This window comes from Parus major, chromosome 2 (genome assembly GCF_001522545.3).
Source record: "Parus major isolate Abel chromosome 2, Parus_major1.1, whole genome shotgun sequence".
Classification (NCBI taxonomy): Eukaryota; Metazoa; Chordata; class Aves; order Passeriformes; family Paridae; genus Parus; species Parus major.
Window position 1 is genome coordinate 134,824,472 of NC_031769.1, and position 14,705 is coordinate 134,839,176.

General features: G+C 36.6%; 1 protein-coding gene and 1 long non-coding RNA gene across 5 annotated transcripts in view; one reads left to right on the forward strand and one right to left on the reverse strand.

Annotated features, from left to right (window-relative positions):
- The window catches only part of CSMD3 (CUB and Sushi multiple domains 3), a 569,626-nt gene that overhangs the window by 22,770 nt on the left and 532,151 nt on the right, over positions 1-14,705 (reverse strand). For all 3 annotated transcript variants that reach the window (XM_015619103.1, XM_015619106.1, XM_015619105.1), the window contains 4 exons: positions 11,678-11,857; positions 7,885-8,058; positions 1,963-2,136; positions 1,633-1,706 (listed from right to left, as the gene is read on the reverse strand). In XM_015619103.1, the coding sequence (XP_015474589.1) occupies positions 1,633-1,706; positions 1,963-2,136; positions 7,885-8,058; positions 11,678-11,857 (602 nt within the window). The remainder of the gene's footprint in view (positions 1-1,632; positions 1,707-1,962; positions 2,137-7,884; positions 8,059-11,677; positions 11,858-14,705) is intronic.
- On the forward strand, positions 2,148-14,430 carry LOC117243978. 2 transcript variants are annotated; one of them, XR_004496224.1, is made up of 2 exons: positions 2,148-3,409; positions 13,544-14,430. It is a non-coding gene; the product is annotated as an uncharacterized LOC117243978 (long non-coding RNA). The 2 variants fall into 2 exon arrangements; XR_004496223.1 differs by lacking the exon at positions 2,148-3,409 and adding an exon at positions 11,774-11,859.

The following is a 14,705-nucleotide window of genomic DNA, read 5'->3' on the forward strand; positions in this document are numbered from 1 at the left end:
TAACCAAATGAAGTCTGCCCCTGCTTGTGGTATCTTGGCACAAAACAGTACTTTCAGTGCCTAGAGAAAACTTAGGCAATTTTATTATCACTTCCATATGATTATGATCTAGCTGAAAAACAATCTGAAAATCCAAATATTGCTAAAAAACAAGCCTGAGAAGTACTGCATAAAGGCCACCAAGAAGATAAACCAAAGAAATTTTTGGCCATGAAACTTTGAAAAGTCTTTAGCTACAATTTGCTTTTAAAAACTAAGTAAATTTTGTAAGTTTGTTCAAATTTCACTCAGCCCTTTCTTGTATTTCCAGCAAACTGCAGTTTTTATTCTCCTGCTACTAGACAGAGACCTCCTACAACTGTGGAGCTGCTAGGTACTCTTCTGCTCATTCCTCTTCATCTGCCTGGAGCTTTCAGCCCTGACATCAAACACAGATGTCACAGGATAGATTAGACTCTCTCTTTGTTCACAAGATCCCTTATTCCTGTAAAGTACTTTTTCTCATCTCTAAACCACTCACTCATGAAAACATCTCACTGACGTTATTGTTTTGTGTGAATCAGAAAATTAGCAGTTCAAAATAATTTTCAGTTTCACAATTCCTTTTCCAACAGAAACATATGCAAGCACCATTTGCCACAACACAGCCTTGTGTAAAATGTGGCCAACAGTCTCCTGGGAGGCATCAGGCAGAGCATTAAAACAGGTCAAGGGAAGTGTTTCTTCCCCTCTGCTAGACCCAGTGAGTCGTGAGTGAGTGCTGTGTCCAGTGCTGGGCTCACAGTGCAAGAGAGACAAGGACAATACTATATGAAGCCCAGTGATGGGCCAGAAAATTGATTAAGGGACTATAGCATCTGAAAAGCAATGAGTAGCTGAAAGACCTGGGGTTATTCAGCCTGCAAAAAAAAAAAAAAAATCAAACCCTGGGGAAGGACAAGAAACAGAAAGAGACTTTTCTTCAGTGGTGCCCAGGGACACAAGAATAGGTATAAATTGGAAAAAAATCTCTATAAAACTAAGAAAAAAGGGTTAATTTTCACTGTATGGGTGATCAGCTTTGAACAGGATGCTCAGAGGCACTGTTGAGTCTCCATTTCTGCAAATATTCAAACTCACCTGGAGACAGCCCTCATAAACCTGCTCTAGCTGACACTGTTTTGAGAAGGGGGAGTGAGCAAGAAGTTCTTCTAACAGATCTGTGACTCTCTAATTCATTTGTGGTTCCAAACTGATTTTCTCTCGATTTTCTCTCAGGAAAAAAAGTCCTGTTTTTTAGAGTATGCCTACACTAGCAGATTGGCACACAGTATACACATTTTTGAGGAGAAAAAGCTTATTTAATAAATCGTAGGGAGCACATATATTGGGGAGGGAATTGGATACTGAAAGCCTTCAAGGAAAGATCAAATGGAACTTGAGCACAAGTTTTTCATGTAGTGCATTGCTGATAGGGACACAGAGTTAGTGTAATCCCACAGCTAGAAATAAGGAAACACAGCAACACAGCAGCAAACAACTATTACAGAAGCAGCCTCTGAACCTCTAATCACATGTTTCTAGACTTTGAGGTTGTATAAAATATATTTAAATATGCAAGTTAATTTAAAAAAAAAAAAAAGTATACTCTACCTGATAGCCAAATGTGTTATTTTGTGACCCGTGCCTTGGGACTCCTGGATTTTCACATGCTGTACGAGTAGGTTCTAAAAGAATTGCAGTATAAAAAAGACAAAACAAATTACAATATTTTAATTAAATACATGAATGTATGACAAAATTAAGCTTGTTCAGCAACATGCAGTAAGCCAATCAGAAAGACAAAAATAAAGTGATTTGATTCTTAGAGAGTATAGAATAACACCAAGATAATTCAAAAAAACTGAAAAATTCTAGATTGTCTTAGCAAGAAGAGGGATAATAAGCATCGAAAAAAATTTCAATACATTGGCATAATCATACCTATGCATCGAGGAGAAGAACCACTCCATGTTCCATCTGCTTGGCAAATCCTGGTGCTAGACCCAACCAAAATAAAAGGAGGGTTGCAGCTGAAAGAGACTTCTGACTGATAGATGAAGCTTTTGCCTTCTCTCTTCCCCTGAGCAGGAACTCCAGGGTCACCACAAAACTTTGCTGTGAAAAAAGACATGACAGAAATGGAATGCAGCATTTATAAAAAACAAAACCAAAACAAAACAAAAACCCAAACAAATCCACTTAGCTGAACTAAGTGAAGAAATTACTCCAAATTTGATATTTATTTTATTAGACACAGATCAAACGTGGAAACATTTAATAGGAATTCAGAGAGACTAGATAGAGAATATTTAGTCTGCCAGATTGCAGTAGTTCTGATAGTTGTTCAAAATGACTACACAGTGTGCTTGGTCAATACCTGACGCTTAATAAATCAACTTGACAACTTATTTTATTGAAGTCCAAATATCCACAATTCACCTGTGCCCCAAAACACATCAATCTGCAAATCTTTAGAGAGCAATCAAAGAGTGTATCAAACTTCCATGTCAATCTTCCCTCCTCTTCTGCTTTCTTGCCACCTACACAGTGCTCAACATTTTTTCTGATTAAAGGATTTAGCAGATAGATTTTAGGAGTCATTAAGTCCTGCTTCCTCATCCTTCACTGAAAGGTAAGATTTGGTATGTATGGAAGCACAATACTTGAAAGTTAGAACGGTTAACAATAAAGAAACACCAAAAAACCCCAACATAATAAAGAAACTTCTGTAGCAATCTAAAAATCACATACTAATAAACTGTTATATGACAGGATAAATTTCAGTCATAAAAATCTGTTCTTAAATGGATATATTTTAACTTATTCTTATAACCTAAAGATTCCTTAAGTCAATAGCATGTCATAACTGAGTAAATGCACTGCTAGCAAATTTATTGGCCGCCTTCTACAGTATGAAATACCAAATATTGTCAGAAGCTGAATTTTGAATAATTGACCCAGGAAATTAAATCAGCTACAGCAAATCCTGTGTCATCAGGCTATATTATTCCTTGACACAACATGAATTCCACTATTGTGTAGTCTAATTTCATATGAGTCAGAAAAAGGTGTAATAATGAAAATAATAATTAAAAAAACCTCTTAACAATAATGTTTATATATAGGCATGCTGTACAGACAGTGGAATTTTGTGCTCCATCTTTCTTATCTACAAACATAACTTAAATTACATCTCTCAAGCAACAATCTTCAAAATGTGTTTGTAATGTTTCTATCTTTGTCACCCATGTTTTAAGCTTTCCAAAGGACCTGCTCGCATGAAATGTTCCTGATTTCTGCTTCTTTAGACAGATACTGACTGTATGGGAAATCCATGCACACCCACACTGCTGAAGAGAAAGGGCTTAATCTGTAACATACCAGAAATGTAAGCAATTTCATCTCTTTAGGTGGCACGGGACTGTGGGCAGAATTATGGGCCAAATTCTGAAAAGATCTATGGATTGGAGATTGTGCCACACAGTGTACTTCATTTGTGAATGACATTTCATGGTTGTTATACTTTCACTAGAAAATTCTGTGTCTAAATTTAAGAATACATGAAACACAAATTTTTAACACAGGGACTTGAAATTTCTTTGCACAAACAAAGTATCAACAAACTCTGAAGGGAAAAACAATTCTCACATTCAAAAATGAGGTTTTGGTAAATTTATTAATTTTTTCTAAAACTAAGTAAGCTCCACCCCTTAGCTATCAGTCAAGCTGACCTAGACATTGAATATCTACTGAATATCCTCCTCTTATATCAGTAAGCGTGGAAACCAGGCACCATGGTAAAACACAGCAGTTTCCTTCTGATACTAGAACAGGTGACTACAGAACAAACTAAAGTTGCAGTGAACTGGAAGTTTTAAGAGTGTTTCCACTCTCAGTGGAAACATTTTCCTAAGGACTCTGAGGGTCTTTAACAGAGCAGGACCATGGAGTTCTGGCACTGAGATTTTGAGGCTAGTTTCATTCTTAGAAGAAATTTAACTGATTAACAGCACATTTCTTGTCAATGTCTGATGGCAGCAGTGAACACACCTGTCTGAGATGTGTGCAGGTAGAAGAGATGCTCAGCCTGGTGGCTGAGCTTCTTGAGGAGCTAAGGAGCATCTGACAAGGAGATTGACTTGTGGCATCATATTCTATCATCCCTGAGATGAATATACCAGGCAACCATGACACAAGAAACAAAGGCCCCCCTACCCTCTCACCACCTGGCAGAAGGAGGGGTTCTAAGAATAGAGGGGAAATGGAAGTAGGTTACTACTTGCACGGACAGGCAAATCCTTTCCTAGCCTGCCTCATCTTCCCAGGTGCCCTAATACAACATGTATGAGGCCCTGGAACTAGATGGGCTGACAACTTAAGATGCAGATGAAGGTCTTTTTGGAATTGGAGAGCAAAATCACCTAGCACCTGCATCATGATCACCTCTATCAAACAAAAAGAACAGTAGTTTTCATAGGTGAATCCCTCTGAGGGAATCCAAGGACCCAATATGCTAACTGCACCTTACTCATAGAGAAGCCTGCTGCCTCTCTGGAGCCTGGAACATTACTAGAAAATGCTCTAGTCTGGTACAACCCTGATTATTATCTGGTGTTCTTTATGTCCACAGCAGTGAGGCAGCAAAGAGAAGTCCAAGGTAACCAAGAGATTTCAGGCCTTAGCACAATTATTTGCAGGAACAGGAGGACAATTAGTGTTTTCTTCAAACCTTTCAGTATCAGGGAAGAATACTGAAAGGAGCAGAGAGACCCAACTGATCAACAGATGTCTCTGAGGATGGTGTCATCTGAGGAACTTTGGGGTTTTTGATTATATTATGCTCTATACAACACCAGATCAACTGCTATTCAATGGCAGTCAGAAGACTGTCTCTTCTTAGAGGAGAAAAATTATTTTTGTGTAGGAGTTAAAAGGGCTGACCAATAGAGTTTTAAACTACACTGGAAGAGGGAAAGGGACAAAACCAGGTTCATCTGTGATAAGCAATGGGATGCCAGAGTTTTGAGTACTAGTGAGATCCTTCAGTTTTCTCCATGAGGACCTAGAAGCCTCGACTCAGCCCATGAACTACGACATCCTTGGCAGAACAGCTGGTGGGACCTGTCCTGTGACTGGTGTGCCAGCATAGAATGTTACACACTCTTCAGGAGGAATAGGCAGGCCAAGTGAGATGGGGGATGAGGCAGGGAAGAGGGGTGGCAGAGGTTGCTGTTTACTATGTGTCCTGGTTTAGGAATGGTACTGCCCCATTCAGGGCCCCCCACTGAGATTCCCCAAAAACACCCTGTTGCTCTTTTCCATTCCTCTCAGCTTTCCCCTACCCCTTCCTGTTCTGGCTGGGGTTGAGAATTAGACACACAAAAGGCAGAGATCAGGGGTTGAGATAAGAACAAATTACTGGCAACAGAAATGAGATAAGAAAACAAACAGTAAAAGCAACAATATCAACTTGCAAAATTTACTTGCAAAATGTTTACTGCAGAGCCCTATCTGACCTGACCACACTGATGTTTTTCCGACTGAAACTTCTGAGAATCCTTTCCCCCACCCCTGCCAGTGATGTGAAGTGTTACTAACACCTGGGACTTAACCCTTCCCCCTCCCAGCCCCTGCAAAAATCTAACACTTTTCTGGACAAAACCAGGGCATTATGGCATGTTAAGAGTCTTTGGTAAGGATTAAGGGACAAAGCAGATGTTGTTATGGGAGTCTACTACAGGACACACAGTCACTGGCAAATTATTCCTCAATGAACTAAGGGAGACCTATAAATCAACTTCTATTGTCTTTTGGGGGGACTTCAGCTTGCCACATGCTATTTGTGAATACCACACAGCTAGTACAAACAGAAGATTCCTAAAGCACCTGGACTCAAAGGTACACTATAGGTTTGCTGATTACACTAAACTGGGAGAACCTGTTGACTCACTTGAAGGCATCTGTGCCCTGTGAAAAGACCCAGACAGATCAGAAGACTGGGCAATCACCAAAGATATAAAGTTTAACAAGAGCACTGCACTGGGGATGGAACAACCCTGAATGTTCATCCAGCATGGAAAAATACTGCTGGATTGCAGCACTGCTGAAGGGGAGCTGGGGGTTCTGATCGATGGCAAGTTGACCATGAGCCAGCAGTGCCCTGGCAGCCAGGAGGGCCAGCCCAGCATGGCCAGCTGGGCAAGGGAGGGGAATGTCCTGCTCTGCTCTGGGGTGGCGTCATCTCAAGTGCTGAGGGCAGCTTCTGGTACCACAATATTCTGAATAATTATTCTATGTCATAACTATTTCTTGTGTATCTTCAGCTACAGGCTCTATTGAACCAAGCTAGGAACTAAATTTCTGATGTCAAATTGATTCTGGGCCACTTAAAGATTGTTTATTACGAATGACTTTCACCAGCTCCTCCTCATTTCTGCCAGATGACAACCAGCTTAAGCTTTTCAACAAGCACTGGCTGCCAATTGTTTCCTCTTGCAAGCAATGGGTAACCATTGCACATCAACAATATTCAGTTAATGTAATCTGCATGAAATAGCCTTAATTCCCAGGCAGATACATTCTGTGCTAAATATATCTCTTAAAAAGTTTAAAGGTAGAGCCCACTTTTTCAGAGTATACTGCAGTATTGAGTATTCCAGCTTTAAAAATCATAAATAGCTTGTGGTATCCAAAAATGAATGAAGGACACCATTTTTCAATCAAGAATAAATAATAAAAATAATTTTTTATGGTCTCTGATATTCACAGTATAATGGACTCTAGAAGAGCTCTACATTGGGAATTTAAGCAACAAATAGTCTTGTTCTTTTTCTTCCAGAAAAAATGCCTTTCATCATGTTTCAGTATGTTCCACCCTTGGCACACAGTTTCAGCAGCAGTCAGAAACTGCTGTTGATGATATGAGAATATAATTGGAAAAAAAAAAAGGAAAAGATGATCTATATTATATGCTTTCATGGTACTGGGATATAGCCAAAATAGAGAAAATTTTTGACAGGGAGAGATGAAAAGTGAAAAAAAATAGTAAAAGAACAGAGAAGTGCATTTTGCAACATTTAGCAAGCTACCTGGCAAGCAGAGCTACTTGGCAAGTTTAAATTAAATTTCAGAGACAGTAAAGCCATGAATAAGATGTTATCCTCTTCCAGTTAGTCTGTTTTGAAGACCATTACAGAGTTGTATAATTATTCCACAAATAACTACAAAAACTCCTTTTTTCAGTGCAATCAATTGAATATCTCTCAGAGGAATCACAATCACTTTAAATAAAGTATATATAATGAATGGGATTGGATACTGTAATGAAATTTGTAGTCAGATTAATAAAATGTACTACATAAAATATATAGGTAAATTTACTCTAGGGTGAAAGATAGGTAACTGTCACAGAATCACCCAGGGCCTGCCTAATCAACATAATAGCCAGACAGATTTCTCTGTGACATCACAGGAAGTTTAAGATGAGTAATGAGGAAATAAGAGATTATAATGAAAGTTACCCTATCACACATGTAGCTAGATCTGAAAACAAGCCAGCACCTTTTAATCTTGAGTTGCCTTGGATTATGTTATACACATTGCCTGTTATATTTTTTTGAATCTGTGTCCAAGGACTCCTATATGCTCACATAGGGTTTACAGGCTCCCATGACTTTCTCAATCTACAACTAACATTAAAATATTGGAAAATATTAGAAATTTTTATAAGGATTGTAATTGTCCCAGGTTTGAAATTAATTTAAATTAACTGGGGGAGGGAGGGGGAAAAAAAGTGAAAACTTGAAAGAGGGAAAAACCATTATAGCTGAACAGCAAAATACAGACTGTGATGTGAATACATACGTAAACACTGAGGTACTTCACCACTCCATGTTCCATTCCCAACACAAGTCAAAACAGCAGGAAAAGAGAGTTCGTATCCTGGAGAGCAGACATAGCTAATGCTAAATCCCCAGTCCAAGTTTGTTCCTTCCAACCTTCCATTAGAGATCTGCGGAGGAGTTGGGCAGGTAACAGCTGCAATAATATTCAAAGTAATTAGGCCCAGCTGCTGTAAATATCCCCCATGTACACAATTACTAGAAGAACCATATGGGCTAATTTCACCTTTTTTTAGAGGACAATACAGTCAGGGCATGCTTTCTCACTGTATTCTTGCCACATTTCCTGACGTTAGTATGTCTGGTTTCCTTCATTTAGGAGGCAGTGGATGATTGATGAAGTGTCTTAAATAAACCAGGATGCTGCATCAAACCAAATAAGAAGACTACCTAAAAATCAGTATGGAAACTATGACGTGTATGATAGTTCAGATATGTCTGGAAATCTACTACAAATTTTTTTTTGTCTGTTAAGACAACATAGAGTACAACCATATTTTATTAGTGTGGAAATAATAAAATATTTTCTTCCTGTTGACCATCTTAGGCATTTGCTAGATTTAATGTGTAGGGATGAAATTCCAGGACAACTGTTCCAAAATATTACTTGAAAGGCTGTTTCTAAGTAACACAGTTTGGTTACTATTTGCTTTGTGAGTAGTTCATCACCAAAAAGCATCCAGTTGCTAGAGAGAGGGAGAAAATGTAAGGATTTACAATTCTTTGAAACTGTAAATATTGCTGCCTCAGAGAAGGCCAACAAGAAGTATTTCAGTATATTTTCTAAATTGCCAGGACTCCTAGGAAGAAATAGAAACATTTTCTATTCAGTTGTAGGCAAGAGGACTGAAAAACTGTGCAGGAAGGCAGTAGAAATAAAGATATATAGCTGTTGAGACAAAGATAAAAGTATTATTCACTGGATAGTGGTGTAGTAACACACAATTTCTAAGTAAATGCTTAAGGGGAAAAAGTATAAAAGAAATTAAGTTAAAGAAAATCTGAATCAAAAAGAGAAAGGAAAATTTAGACCAAGTTGACAGAATGAACAAGATAGACAAAAAATGTAAATTGTGCTTGGCAAAAGAGAAAGAAAGCAAATAAACTAATACAATTTAATCTGGTAAAGCCAGCTGGGATAAATGAGAAGATGTGGTAATTAAAAATTGTGCAGAGAATGCACAGGTCACAAAAATGGAGGAGGTTAAATGCTGCACCCCTAAGCTTTAAACTAATGTTTAGAACAGCTGTCATCTTGCAAGCTTAAAAGAATTCACTGGGTAATTAACAATAAGCAACCTGCAGAGGGTTCACTATGTACCATTTCTCCATTCTTTTTATTCTCTTCAGTGAGAATCTCAGTTATGTAGACCATAAAGATACTTTACAGTACCATTCATGGCTGTTTGAGAATATAGTTTCAAATAATCCTTTGCCAGCCAGTAAACCAAATCTAGCTTTTGGGGTCTTGGTTTTGCTCCAGAAAGGGATATGATAGCTTTTGCTACACTTCTATCATGATTTAATAAGAGTAATTCAAAATAAGTGCTCTAAGCAGCAGGATTCTGTCTTCATTCTCAAAGAGCTCACAAACAGTATATCTAAAAGGGTCTGTATATTTTAACTTCTTAGCTGACTAAGGAAGGAAATACTGGTGAATAATTAGGAAAGGAGACAAGAAGTAGAAGAAAATAGATGGAACATCAGAATTTTCGGGTGAGAAAAGAAAAACAAAGCCATAACCAGCAACAAACCAGAAAGCTTCTCTATTTTGGTAAGAGAGTTAGGCATAAATATGTACCACAACATTCTCAGTTTAAGAACTACAAGTATATAACAAATGCAAGTCTGCAAAAAAGACAATGTCAGAATATTTGAATATTAAGTTGCAGATGAACATGCATCCTTTTCCAATTTGGCACAGCAGAGCAGTATTTATATCTTCTCTTTCAATGGCACAGTGACAATTATGCATGTGTTTTCTGCCCAGTTCATTTTCCAATTATTTTAACTAAATAGTACCAAAGGACCCTGGCACTTCATTCTGACAGTAAAAACTAATTGCTATACATTTTACACTACTGCATGTTATATATTATTTTAATTACACTATTAACTTGTCTAGTGTACTTAAACTAATTTAAAGTAGAATAAAATTTTGAAAAAACAAGACATTCTTCATAGGATTATTAATTATCATTTATACAGGCCTTAAATATGCATGACCCAAACCCAGAAAGACTCAAAACCTCAAAATTTATAGTGAAATTCTTTTTTTTTTGTATGATTCTGTTTGAATCAATTCAGAATTAGATTTCCTGGTCTCAATTAGGTGTCCTGTAGACAATAAGAATTTGAGGCTGAGAGATTTTATCATAAATACTTGTTCTGTCTTATGATCCTCTAGCTGTTGACTGAGACTCTTGGTCAATATGACCACTGTGTCCATTCTTCAGTTCTTAAAATAATATTTTAATTGAAACTGAAGCTATCTCAATGCAAATAGGAAAAAAAAGTGAAATTTCAAGAAGATTTCAATGTTTGCCATCCTTAAGAATGTGTCAGGAAAATAACTTAAAAATTGACATTGTCAAAGGTGAATTAAAATTAAACTGGACTTGGTAAAGTATTGGGGGAATTGTGTTCAGCAAGAAAAGTAATTGCAAAACTGGTGGAGATTTGAAATTAAATTGATCTAATTTGACAAATGAATTCATAGGAGGAAAATAAGTGCTGCTTAGCAGGTATGTATGTTACTTTGATTCCTTAAAATGAGACAGAAAGAAGATGGGTAAGAAAAAAGTAAATACAAAGGTAGCTAACTTAAGTTGTGAAAGAACAGAGATCAGACATACTTAGTGTGAACCCAGAAAGAAAACATCAAATGGTAATGCTGCTTTTCTACAGATGTAGTATTAGGAAGAGAGAAAAATAACTCCAGAGAGAAGTTGTTTTAAGGTTTATCAAGTGTGTTTCTCAGAGGAAATAGTTTTGATTAGACAGATAAGTTTGTCTTTCAATTATGTTCTGATTTTTAAAGTTTTCACAGGGTGCATTAAAAAACCCCAAACCCAACAAAACCAAAAAACACAACAAAAAAACCCATAAAAATCAGGTATGCAATTTGAAGAAGAGAAAGAAGGAATATCTTGAGACTTATCCTTTCAGTTTTCACAGTAGAGAAAATAACATTAAGCAGAAAAATCTTTATTGGGAAATTTGCAAGAATGATTTAGTCTTTTTGTAGCAAGGTGATACTTAAAGGTGCCTGTCTAATAAAGGAGGGATCTGGAAAAAATCCTAGTATTACAGACAGAGGAATTCAGATAAATTTGCCTTTGACAAAGTTCAGTTTGTATATATTTAGATCTTTCCCAGAGGAGTCTTACATGTTTGAGTGTTCTGTTTGTAAAAGGAAGGACATATATATAGTTACTTTCTTATGACATACCAACTGCAATTAACAAATCTAAATCATCGTTTCATACTGGATAGTTCAGTTTAGCAGCAAAGTAATAAAAATATTCTACAGAACTGTAAAAAAACTATTCAATATACTATGCTTGTAGGAATATAAAAGTGAAAAGAAGCAAAAGATTGTCATTGTTTCTGCAGCCAAAGAAATCAGTTCAATATATTCATACTAAAAGTAGCTTTGATTTCTGTGAAAATACACAATAAATTAACAATTTACAATAAATAGTGTAGGTAAATGTCATAAAAGAAATAGCTGACAAGCAAAGTAAAAGCTGTACCTTTACATGTTGGGATTACTCCACTCCACGTGCCATTGCTAGTACAAGTGCGAATTAAGGAGCTATTTGCTTCCATTGTGTAACCAGGTTGGCACATATAAGTAACATTTTTTCCAACAACATAATCATCACCGTATCTCATGCCATTGGCTGGGACTCCTGGATCTCCACAACTGATAACTGTAAGTAAATAGTTGAGGAACATATTTTAAAATGTGAGATTTATCTGTATGTGAGGAAAAAAAAAAACCAACAAAAACATGACAAAACTAGGCATCCATTGGGGGAAAAAAACAGAAGGAAAAAGTGGCATAAACCTTATCTCCACCAAGAGAAGATAAAGATATGCCATCTTAATTAGCTGCTGAACATATGTGGAGCTACATAACTGTTATATTTGAAAATCATAAATACTTCAACAATAGTAATAAAGGACTGTATGATTTAAATTGACAGAATTTCAAGATTACAATTAAAAAAAAAAAAAAAGAAAAAAGGCATGACATAATCCATATGCTACTACCACCCTTATATACGTTAAAATTTTTCTTTAAATCAATTCAGTTTCATTATTAAAAAAGTAGATGCCTATTATTTACTTTACTTTTCTATGGTATTCTAAAAGGAAACAAAATCTGGAAAATTTAAAATAGATGCCTGTAAAAGCCTCCTACTTTATAAATGCTCACATAGCTGCTATGTACATAAACAGGTGAGAATATTCAGGTGACCCCCAAACATGGGCTATGGCTTACATAAAAACTAGGTCTATAGTTCTTTAATGTGTGGGAGTAGTTGTAAAACCTTTTGTGACTTCTAATGTCAGGAGACAATTTAAATTCCTAGTGAAATAAGATACTCATAAAGAGTTAATAAAAAGTTTTATATCATTATAATCTGAGAATAGTGTTAAAACAGGTAATTTTCCCTCAGATCTGGTCAACTGGATCTATCAATTTCTTGAACAGTTTTTAGAGTAAGTAATATAGGGAATACTAGTGGCAATGCTAAAAAGAGTTTGTTTTTAGGGAAAAAAAGGGGGAAAATTTAGTTTATACAATATAAAGCATCCCATGTGCTTTATGGCTTATTTTATAGTAAACTTGGAAATCACCATACATCATTGCTATTTCTTCAGGAAAACTGTGAGAAGCAGTTTCCTGGGCAGAGTACATGTCCTGGCCACTTCTACCTCAATGCCAAAGCATGGCTGACGTGAATGTCACCCCTTCTGGATCTGGATCTCCAAAATCACAAAGATCCATGACTGGTGGACTATTTGTGGTGTAGCTTCCTTGACCTAATATCTCAGGACCTGAGAATCCAAGATATATATAGCATATCTTCTCTACAGTTTACCATGGTCTGAGTGAGCAGATACCAATTACACAGCATATATCAAATCTTAAAATGTCCCATGCAATCACTGTATGGATACAGAAGAGACTAGAAAACAAACCACGTGATGGTAACATAGGGTTATCTGGGTTAGTGTAAAGGTAGCCAATGTACTGATAAAGAAAACAAGTAGCTAATGTACTAATAAAGAAAATTGGAGATCTGCCTATTTTAGTTTACCTAGTAACACAGTAATTTCAAATTATTTAAAAACTAAAAAGCCATAGATTTTTCTTGGTCACTTTGCAAATAATATAGAACTGGGAAAGACAGAACTGTCTCTCTAACACAAGTACTTTCAAATACTCTGAAACTTTCTTTATTTGAAATATTCTATTTACTATCCTTAATGTGTAAATTTTAATAAAATAATCTTCTGTTTTTATAAATATTTTATTGTTTTGACTGAATTAAAATATCAAGCTAATGCCTTTATCCTTTTTTTCACTAATCTTTGTTTCATTTCAGTTGGACCACCTTCACTCGAGTCACCGTTTTAGGCAAAAACATGTTAAATTCCTGCAGTAATGCTGACCAGAAGAGCATTTCCTATTGAGGAGCCAGTGAATCCCAACAGGATGACCCTGGGAGCCCCAGGCTGTGCTGCATGGCCAGGGCAGCTTTCAGACCTGTTCCTGCCACACAGATCTCTGGCAGGGGCAGAGCCTCAGCCAGCTCATGGCAACAGAGGCGCTGCAGGCAGCCCCCACTCAGTGATACACCTCGCTTTTTATTTAGCAGTGCAACAAGAAGCTCTCAGGAGAACATTGTTTTTGTTTGCAGAAATGGCAGCATCCTTTCTTCCTAAGAAAATCCTATACCAGCTTGCTATGGTCTAGGTGTGCATGATGTTGCACACAGGTCAGTCCTGTTTGATGGTACGCTGCCCAGGGCTCCCAGCCTGTAAAGGAGCATAAAATTATCTACACTGTTCTCTTCTTATGGTGCCAGCTCTAAATCCCAGCATTTTCAATGATGTCAAAGCAAGAGCTGTAATAAGTATGGACTGGCTGTAAATTTTGATAACACCTTGAAAAGAAAAATGGTATATCCTGAATCTCCCTCTCTTTGTTTTACTATGAAACTTCCTCTGTCAACATATTTCAAGTTAAAATCTCATGTTTCTACCTGAGTAATGTGTCTTGAGAAGACTGTTTTGGCATGTATTTCAGTAAAATTTTATTCTAAAATACAAGAAAAAATATAGATGCAGTTGACACTGCAAATCACCTTTATTTTTGGTATAATTAATCTGGTTCTCATTCTAATTTGTAAAATAATAAACAAAAACACTTGGCTATCTCTCAGGCTTTATGACTGCAAAAATCCATTAAAGATGGATTTAAAACCAAAAAGTTTTATCATCTATCTTTTGGCTTCTTTTTGGGTTGCTGTAAGTGTGTTCAAAATTTAAAAAACAGTTTGCTATACCTCTGATGAGGATATGTTTCTTCAGAATGATAGGCAGTCTCATGCATCACATAAATGTAAAATTTTCATAATTGCTACTAAAAGATGAACTAGGACATGTAATAAAGAAGGAACAGATGGGCTTGAAAATAAAGTGCTGCAAAATGCTCATTATGAATGTTAGAGCTGCTGAAATAGCTTCTGTTAGTTGGGTAGCCAA